The sequence below is a fragment of the Pteropus vampyrus genome, unplaced genomic scaffold (assembly GCF_000151845.1).
Source record: "Pteropus vampyrus isolate Shadow unplaced genomic scaffold, Pvam_2.0 Scaffold207, whole genome shotgun sequence".
In the NCBI taxonomy this organism is placed as follows: Eukaryota; Metazoa; Chordata; class Mammalia; order Chiroptera; family Pteropodidae; genus Pteropus; species Pteropus vampyrus.
In genome coordinates this window covers 1713100-1723143 of record NW_011888988.1, presented here as the reverse complement: position 1 = coordinate 1723143, position 10044 = coordinate 1713100, and the positions used below count along the sequence as shown (strand labels likewise).

The window sequence follows — 10044 nt, the reverse complement described above, 5'->3', positions numbered from 1 at the left end:
TGGGCAGCGGGTGTCCACAGAATCATGGGGGTTGCTGGGGGGCCCCCTGGGGCTTTGGCCACCTCTGACTACAGTGTGTGTCGGCAGATTAGGGCGGCCGAGGAAGCTGCCTCGCAGGTGCAGTCAGATGCGCAGCGCCTGGAGACCCAGGTGAGCGCCAGCCGCTCCCAGATGGAGGAGGATGTCAGGCGCACACGGCTCCTCATCCAGCAGGTCCGGGACTTCCTCTCCGGTGAGCCTGGACTTGACCCTGCCCTGGGCGTGCGTTTCACTCCTGCTGTCCTGGAAGCACAGCCAGCTGCCCTTTCTCCTGGCCGCCCTGTCACTCGCCTGGCTGGCTGCCATGGCCTTCCAGTTGTTTTCCTACCTCTGCTCCTGCCGCCCAAGGTTCAGTCTCAACAGAGCAGCCTGAAACATCTTTGAAAAATGTGTACACGGAGTCACATCCTACCTGTGCCTAAAATCCTGCCTTGGCTTCCCCTTGTTCTTGGAACAAACGCCCAACTCCTAATCATGGTCTCTGCTCACCTCCTGGGTGTGGACGGTGTCCTCCCTCTGCACAGCGGCTCTCCTTGAACAGGCCGGGCTGTTGCCCGCCTCGGAACGTTTGCTTGCTCTTTCTCTGCCTGGAATGCTCCCTCCAAGGCTGCTGATTCTTACCCTTCAGGTCTCAGTGTAAATATCTCCCTAGAACGTACCTGGTTGTCCCCCTTCCCTCCCAGGCCCCTCGACCTTCGCCGCACTGTCTGAGCCTGCGTTGTGGGATTCATTTGCCTGCGAGGGGATCGTTTGCCTTCTCGCTAGACTGTGAACTCCCCGAGGGCAGGGATGGCTGTCTGTCTTGTTCACTGTGTCACTGGAACCTAGCATAAGGCCAGACACCCAACGTCGGTCGAATGAATAAACGAACCAGATCCCCTCCCTCGCCACCCTGGCGAGTGGAAAGATCTCTGGCTAGGACTCAGGAACCTGGGTGACGCTGCACAAGTTGCTTTTCTCTGTGCCTCATCCTTTGCTTCTGCAAACCGGGATGGTAGTATTTCACGAGTTTATTCTGGGGATCGAGTAACTGATGTAAAATGTGTTTTGAAAAGTTAAAGATGCCTCAGGAATATGAGTTGATATTATTAGATTTCTAGTTCCTGCCAGGGAATTTACTTGGCTGGGAGCCCAGTTAATAGGAGCTGAGGGCGTGGTGTAACAATGGCAGTTCTTGCTACTATGTGCTGTTGCCTTTGCTCTGAATGGGCCGAAGCCCTCCTGAGTTCGGACAGCAGGCCAGAGAGGGGCAGGAAGGGTCTGCTGGGGTCCCCTGGCTTGACTGAGGCCATGCTGGAGCCAGCTTCCCTGACAGCCCCAGGATGGGGAATAGAGTTACCTGGGGGTGCAGGGAGGTGGTGCCCAGCAAACGGGGACGGAAGGGCAGGCCGAAGTTTGGGGGTCAGACTCACAGATAAGGAGGCCTTCCCCTGATCATGCCAAATGGAGCTGAAGGACCACCCACACCGCATCAGCCCCGGCCCGTGGGCAGGAGGTGGGTAGGAAGTCTCGCCTTGGGGTGCAAGGCCCATAGGAGCAGGCAGGGTACTGCTGGCCGTGGGGCCCTTTTCACCCTCTCAGTTATACTTGTGTCTCAGGTCAAGTCCTATCATGGAGCCAGGGGCAGAAAGAACCAGGGACCCAGGACAGTTCTCACAGTTTCCAGGGCACAGGTGCTGGTCTGCAGGGGGTGCGGGTACCAGTTGCTGTTGGCACCGCAGGGTCACAGCGTCCGGGGGAGGCCTGCGGACGACGCCCCTTCCCATGTCTTCAGATGGGATTGACAAAAATAATAGTTCAGGTTTACCAAGTTCTTACTAAGTGACAGGCACTGTCCTAAGTGCTTTGCATTGATTACCTTATTTAATCGCCACTGCCTGCCGCTTTGCGATGAGCACTCTAGGCACAGGGAGGTTAAGTAACCTTGCTAAGGGCATCCAGCCTGGAGGGAGTACAGGTAGGATTCATCTCAGTCTGTAGTCAACACCTTAGATTATTGCACTACGAGACAGACTCTCTCTCTCTCTCTCTCTCTCTCTCACACACACACAATGTACACACACACACACACACACACGTACGCACGCACGCACGCACACTCTTTCCTCCTTGCCTTTGCTAACATTTTTCCTCCCCCTGGATTATCTTCCCTCCCCACCTCTCCTGACCTGGCTAATTCTCACGCATCCTCTCAGAATCCTCCAGGTACCCCACTCCCCAGGCTGCCTCCCTGGACCTGTCAGACTGGGTTAGACGCCCCTCCAGTGGCTGTCCTAGTGCCTCGTGCTTACCCCGTCACTCGGGGTTGTGCTTCCTTGGTGACGAACCTGTCCGTCCCACCAGATTTTGAGTTCCATGAGCCAGGGACCAAGTCTAATTTGATTTTCATTCTCAGCTCCCCACATGCTGCTGTTCAGAGCAGTGAGTGTTTGCTGAGCCTACCCTGGGACTCAGAAGCCTATGAAACTGAGTGTAACGCAGACCCAGCCCATGGGCACAGGCAGAGTGATGCAGGATGGAGGAAGGGCTGGAGCCAGGTGGGAGGAAGGGCAGGAGCTCGGGGCGGGGCTTTCTGGGAAGACACATAGGGAGGACTCTGGGTTAGAGGAGAGGTTGCTGGTCTCTATCGGCAGCCCCTGTGAGAGCTCTTAGTCAGGGATAAGCCCACTTTGTTAAACTCAACAACAGTTATGCCTGGGCTCCTGCAGTGTGCTGCTCTGGCTCCGAAGGGACACGGCAGTGAAGGAGACGTGACTTCCACCTTCTAGGAATGTCCTTCCACCTGGCACGGGGAGGAGACTGGGGCTGGCACCCATGTAACTGGTAACTAGTGAGGAAAGCCTCTGGTTGCAGCGTAAGGCTGGGCCCAGGGCCCCGGAGGCGTTCAATGCCGGGGCAATCCATCTGGGTGGGCGGGTGCCGCCTTCCCCACCACGTCAATACCAGTGCAATCTGTGAGAGCGATCGGGGACAGATGGCGGGGAGAGGCCATCTCTGTACTTGTGAGCTTATTCTCCGACTCCAAGTTGGTTTGTAAAATTCTTGCTACCCGATTGTTTCATTTCATCCCTTCAGGTTGAGGATGGTTATTTCCGTTTCACAGATCAGAAAACTGAGCTCGAAGAAGCCTTTTGACCTGTCTCAGGCTGCCTGACTAGTAGGAGGGAGGCCTGGGTCTGGAGCCCTTTCAATCATTCACTCGCTCTACAAACCCGATGTGCCCGCGAGTGCCGAGTGCTGCGCTAGGGGCTGGGGCTAGAGCTGAGGACGAGACCCAGTGTCTGCCCTGGTGGAGCTCACGTTCCCAGTGGGGAAACAGACAGACAGACTCCGGATGAATGAGTTACGTGTCTGGCAGGTGGGCGGTGACGAATGCAGGGAGAAAGGCAAGCAGAGAAGGAGGATGAGGAGCGTGTGATTCGGGATCGAACGGCCAGGCTTGGCCTCTCTGGGAAGGTGACATTTGAGCCAAGACCTGGCAATCATTATCTGCCTTTGCAAAAACGAGCACTCCGGTCTGCGGAGGGGCGAATGGAAGGGGTCTTATTGCTAAGGAAGCAATTCCAGTTCCTGACTGCGCTCCCCAATTTAGGGCTGATTATGTTGGCGCTTCAGGCATTGTGCAGGAACAGCTGTCTGGCACCGCCTCCTTCTCCCCAGCCAGCAGTTTCCTGTGCCACCAGACACTTAGTTGCCACAGCTGTGCTGACAATCATCCTCCCTCAGCGTTCCCGGAAATTCTCAGAGAATGGGCACCTGAGTATGCCTGAGAGGGGCGGCAGGGCCTCAGGGCACCAGGCAGAGATGTCACAGTGGGGCTTCCCATGGTGCCGCTCAGCCTGGAGAAGCCTCTGATCTTTGGGGAGGTGGCCAGGCTCCCCCAGTCTGATGGATGGCTGTCTTCCAGACCCCGACACTGATACGGCCACCATCCAGGAGGTCAGCGAGGCTGTGCTGGCCCTGTGGCTGCCCACAGACTCCGCCACAGTCCTACGGAAGATGAATGAGATCCAGGCCATTGCAGCCAGGCTGCCCAACGTGGACCTGGTGCTGTCCCAGACCAAGCGGGACATTGCTGAGGCCCGCCGGCTCCAGGCTGAGGCCGAACAGGCCAGGTACGGCCCCGGCCCCGGACTCCGCCCCATCCCGGGCTGGGCTGGCGCTTAGCTCCCTGCGTCTGAGAGAAGAAGCTCTCCAAGTCAGCGGGGTGCAGGGGGCGGGGAGGCAGGAGGGGGCGCTTACTGTGGTGCGGGTGGCGAAGCGATGCACAACACGCAGGTGACACTTTGCTCGGCCCAGCCCTGTCTTCTGTCCTAGAGGAACCTGTGCCCGAAGGGCGCCTCCGACGTAACACCCACATTCATCGTGTCTGCTTGGGGGGGTCCTGGGATGGAAAAGCCACTGAGGGAATATCCCCCTTTTTGTCCTGGCCGGGAAGGATATTCTCCTGGACTGGTGAGTGGGCTGAGCCACACATCTCTTCATTACCTGTTTGCGCATTCTGTCCCCTCTCCCTTCTGCCCTCCCGACCCCAGGATCCGAGCCCACGCGGCGGAGGGCCAGGTGGAGGACGTGGTGGGGAATCTGCGGCAGGGCACGGCGGCTCTGCAGGAAGCTCAGGACACCATGCAAGGCACCAGCCGCTCCCTTCGGCTCATCCAGGACAGGGTTGCGGAGGTGAGGTGCTTTGGCTTCCTTCTGCCATTTTGGGAGTGAACAGACAGATTCAGACACGAGGCGTAGAAGATGCAGAAAGTGACCTAGATAGAAACTGAACTGGGACCTAAAGAAGGTGGCTTACAGCCTCGAGCCTGGCTATGACCTTCGGTTTTCTGGTCTCGTGGCGAAGTGCAGAAAGGCGTCGGGGTTCGCTGAGCTGGAGAAAGGGGAGGCGGGGAGGCGGGTAGACAGATAAGGGAGTGGGAGGGGGCAGCAGTGATGTCCTGGCCGGAGAAAGTTGTAGCCGCCCGATGCGTGGAGGGAAGAAGGGTGGCGACCACCGCCCAGGGCACCCGCCACAACTCCAAGTCTCTTCCCCAAAGGTTCAGCAGGTCCTGGGGCCAGCGGAGACACTGGTGACGGGCATGACGGAGCAGCTGGGCGGCTTCCGAGCACGGATGGACGAGCTGCGCCGCCAGGCCAAGCAGCAGCGGGCACAGGCGGCCCTGGCCCAGCAGCTCGCGGAGGACGCCAGCGGGCGGGCGCTCAGCGCCCAGGAGGTGCAGAGCAGGCAGAGTCAGCCTGAGGACGCAGAGCGGGGCGGGGGTCCTGAGCAGGAGGGGGCAGTTTGTAAGCGTGCACTTTGTACACTTTGTCGGACCGTGGGCTCAAAAGCACTTAGAATAATAATTATTCTAGAACAACCAGACGGGTCTTCGGGATGAACCAAAACCTGGCCGGACGTCTGAGTTCTACCTCTGGCTGCTGCAGGTGTCGCTGGTTCAGGGATGTTAGAAGCGATCCAGTCCAGGCCCTCTCCGTTCACGTCACTTTTTCCAGGCCCAAAGCTCATCTACAGAGCAGGTCTCTTAACACCTGACCTGGAGCTTGTGCCCCGGTCATGGCTGCCCAGCCCAGGCAGACACTCTCGACTCAGCCTAATCCGAGAGCCCCATCGCTGTCAGAATTAGATCAGAGAGAAGACCACAGAGCCATTCTCCAGGCCTCCGGTGTACTGGGAATGTTAGCACTTGCAGTCCTGGTACGATGGCCAAGCTGCCGAGTACACTATTAAGTGACAGCTATGTGCCTGGCACTGTGCCGGAGGTGAGTGAGAAATAACAGGGCTACAGATAGAGTGAGGGAAACGCAGAGGAAGTTTAAGCTCTAATTCGTGGCCTAGCGGCTTTTATAGGCAAAACCAACCCATTTGGGGATATTAGGAGGCATCTTATCCCTCGGCATCGACTTGGGTGATATCGAGTGCTCCAGCCAAAGCTCTTTAGGGCTTTGGATGATGATGATGATGATGATGACTGAGACTGTGTTCTACCTTTTTTTTAGGGTTTTGAGAGAATAAAGCAAAAATATGCCGAGCTGAAGGACCGGTTGGGTCAGAGCCCCATGCTGGGGGAGCAGGGCACCCGCATCCTGAGTGTCAAGACGGAGGCAGAGGAACTGTTTGGGGAGACCATGGAGATGATGGACAGGATGAAGGGTGAGGGGGTGGTCCGGGAGCCCGACTGGGAGGCATCCCTGAAGCCTGGCCCCACCCCACGGCTTCTGAGGCCCCGTCTTTTTGGAGCTAGCGGCATTAAGGGAGTGAGGTCATTTGGGAGTTCCCGAGCATCTAGCAAGTATGAGGCACAGTGATGGGGCTGTGGGGATGTGGGGATGTCCCCAGGACTTGGCCCGTTTTCAGGAAACTTGCCGTCCGGATGGTGCCATTTTTCCTATTGCCTACAAAAGGCACAAAACTATTTAATAGCGCAAGGAGGTCTGTGCCGGGTGTCCGAGTGACAAGAGACCGGGGATTCCAAGGACAAATAATGTCAGGGAGAAGCTTCAGTGAAGGCAATGGTCAGAAAAGATAAGATTAGACGAGGGCCTGGAAGGACATGTGAGCCTGGGAGAGGCTGCGAGGTGGGGAGGGGCCCAGGGCAGGGCGGGTGGGAAGGACGGGGCATGTTTTGAGGGAGGAGCGGGAGCACCGAGCAGGAGAGGAGGTCCGATGAGGACCAGAGCAGGAGGGAGGGAAGAAGCAGGGCTCGGCGTGTCCGGGTCCATGCTCCTGGCCTCCACGCCGGGATGGGAGGCGAGGCTCAGCCCTGGAGGCACGAGGGGACCATCCAAGGGCTTCGAATATGGCAGGGGCATAATGGAAGGAGCTCTTTCAAAAGGGTTCCGAGGTTCCTCAGCAAGGGGAACAGGGACTTCCGGGAACCAGACTCAATCCCTGAGCTGTGATGATGGCGCCCAGCACTGATGTGCCAGTAAATGCCTCTAACGGACTTTCTCTGAATTTCAGAGAAAATCTGTTTGGCTAGCCAGGTGGACACCATGGAGCATGTTGAGCTGGCAGTTGACAAGTTGATGGTGGGTAGATAGGAGGCTGTGGCCACCGGCCCTGAAGGGCGAGGTGAGAGACGCTGAGCTAGATGCAGGAGGCTGGGGGCTGGTCAGCGCCCTGCTCGACTCCATTGACGTTTTCTGTGAAGATAAGACTTTGCTTATCAGATATGTGGGCGACAGGTAGTTTAAAACCGTAGACAACAGAACCAGCATTCTAAGGAAACCTCAGAAGTCTAAACGGCCAGGCTGAACCTAATGAGATGAAATTAAATAAGGAGAGAAATTATCTTCCGCTCTGGCCTCATTTGGGCCTAAACCAGAAGTGCAGCTCATGTGAGGCCTGGCTTCTCAGTGGCTATCGTAGCTGAAAACACTGTGTAACTGGTAAGCGAAAAGCAAATATGAGTTGTTATTGCCCTAAAAAAGACTCAGAAGTTTGAAGTAACTGTAAGCTTGATATAAGTCAGCAGTGTCTTGTTACTGCCAAAGAAGCGAATAAATACAAAGCAGCCAAAATAAAGAGAGTAATGGCTCAGGGATGATATTAAAAATAGTTAGTAACTGGTGTGTCGTGCACCCACCAACCTGAAGAGACTCAGATTGTAACATCGGAACAGCTACTTACCTGCTTCCAGGACTTCAGCTTTAACTGTGGGATCATGGGGACAATCATGCATAGGGGACAGAATAGCAGCTGTTAAAATTACAATATTTTATCAACCCGTAGGTCTGTATGGGTGCCTGGCTGAATGTCAGGCCAGTAGCAACCCCATCGCACTGTGGGTAGGATCTCACCCGGGGGGTGGTGCTCAGTCAGTGGTGGCTGCTACATCTTTGCAGAGGATACCGACAAACTCAGCATCGGTGGGGAGAGTGGCCAGGGTTGGGAGGTCGGGAAGGGCTCTATGATGATTTTGGCTAAGGAATGGATGAAGGAATTAGGGAGGTTAAATCTGGAGAAAATGAGGCCTTAGACATATGAGGGACTGTGGGGTGGGAGACAGAGCAGATATATTCCCATATGCCCAGGAGACAATGGAATGGAAGCAAGAAGTGGTCAGATTCTGGCTTAATGAGAAGACTTTTTACATAACTAGAGCTGCCTAAAGTTGGCGCGCGTGAGGCAAGGCGCTGCCTCCCTAATCCTGGAAAACTGCAGGCCGAGGCTGGGCCCCTGCTCTCACGAACATGGTAGATGGGTCTCCTGCCTAGACCGACAGGAGGGACAGGCTGGACTGGACCACTCTGGAGTCCTTTGAGTCCTCCATGCGCAGTCCGGGATGGTATGCAGACTGGACTGGAGCGGGAGGGCTAGATTTATTTGAAGCGGCCTTTTGGGGAGGCAGAGTGGGGAGGAACACTGGTCACCTAGCCGGCTCTTCATCGTGGGGCCCACTTGAGGGTTGCTAGCATGGCAGCTGTCTGGGTCCGATGGTGGCGTGTTGTTCGTCTTGGTGCCAGTGGCCTCCTTCCTCAGTGTGGGACAACTGAGGGATCCTAGAGCAGAGGAGAAGGGTAGAGACCACGGGAAAATTGGGGTGAGAGCCCTTGCCATATTTGTTTCTTTAGTAGTGGGATGGGGCTGGCGGGGCGTGAAGCTGGGGAGGGCTGCCCTCGAGAAGGCTACCCTAAAGATGATTCTTCCTGCGGGTGCTGCCGCCAGGTGGGTGGAGGAGAAGGAGGGGTAGGAGTCTTTGGGGGGGTCTCACCAGCCCCACCTCCTCTAACCCCTGCTGTTCCCTCCGCCGTCAGACATGGAGTCAGAGCTGATTCAGGGGAGCCAGGCCATCGTGCTTCGCTCGGCAGACCTGACGGGGCTGGAGAAGCGCGTGGAGCAGATCCGCAACCACATCAACGAGCGCGTGCTCTACTATGCCACCTGCAAGTGATGCTCCAGCCGCCAGCCTCTGGGTCTGTGCGTCTGCCTTCTTTGGGGGGCAGACTGGGCCGGAATGCTTCCCAGCTCCTTTCACGTAGCCAGAAGCACCACCTGGACCACCCCTGGTATGCAGCTGTTAAGATTACTCTGGGCCGCAGCTGAGCCTGAGCTGATGGGACAGAGATGGTGGAGGTGGGCCGCGTCACTGTGCCCAGGAGCTTTCAAGTGGAGGGAGCTTGGCTGGGCGGTGTCCTCGCCCTTCGTTCTCCATTGAGGCTGATTCCTGGACCAACACAAAAATTTACCCCAAAATGATATATGACTGAAAAGCTCAATAAAAATCTTTGGAAAGGAGCCTGGGATTTCAAAGAGGGAAAATTGTTTGTCTTCCGTTAAGTAAACCTTTATCACTTGTTGCTGTCTCCCATTTGGGCTCTGGGTGCTCCTGTGCTCAAACCCAAGGCCCGACGGTGTGTGAGGCATAGGCTGCTCCTGCTGCTCAGTCCAGCTTGCTCATCACGCAGACATAAGGAGACTGGGCCCCTTTGCCTTGGGACCTGATGAGAGAGCAGAGGAGCCCTTTTCGCCTTTGAACAATGATCTAGTTGAACATATACAGATCAGGAAATAGAAATGCAGAGAAGGGAAGGAAGGTGTCCACATTCGCACAACTCCTGGAGATAATACAACTGAGACCCCAATCTGTGTGTCTTGGGATCTCAGAGAGGAGTTGTAATGGATGTGTATTTGCATCTGTGTGTATGGAAATGGCATGAGCATTTGTGTGCTGTCGCAGCCCAGGCATTGTGCTAGGCACTTATCTACATGAACATCTTGACTGTTATTAATCATCTCAGTTATCTGTTGGGCGCTGTGCTGGACACATCGTCTGTACTATCTCACAGTGGGTGATGCTGTTCTCATCTGACAAGTGAGGAAACTGAGGCACAAAGGGCTGCATAACTCCCCCAAGGTCACAGATGTGGCAGGACAGGGCCGGGCCTCAACTTCATACTTTCCTGATGCAGTCATTATGAGAATAGACTCTGGTGTCAGGCCACCTGGGCTCCAACAGCGCCTACCCCAAGGGGTTGTGCGAGGAATAAATGGGTCAG

General features: G+C 56.0%; 1 protein-coding gene across 1 annotated transcript in view; it reads left to right on the top strand.

The window, feature by feature from the left end:
- LOC105300311 (laminin subunit beta-3) overlaps positions 1 to 9298 on the top strand; it is a 37896-nt gene extending 28598 nt beyond the window's left edge. Inside the window, exons 20-24 of the mRNA XM_023537967.1 lie at positions 3947 to 4154; positions 4575 to 4716; positions 5082 to 5258; positions 6043 to 6196; positions 8803 to 9298. Of these exons, the coding sequence (XP_023393735.1) occupies positions 3947 to 4154; positions 4575 to 4716; positions 5082 to 5258; positions 6043 to 6196; positions 8803 to 8939 (818 nt within the window). The 3' untranslated portion in view covers positions 8940 to 9298. The remainder of the gene's footprint in view (positions 1 to 3946; positions 4155 to 4574; positions 4717 to 5081; positions 5259 to 6042; positions 6197 to 8802) is intronic.
- The last annotated feature ends 746 nt before the right edge of the window (positions 9299 to 10044 follow it).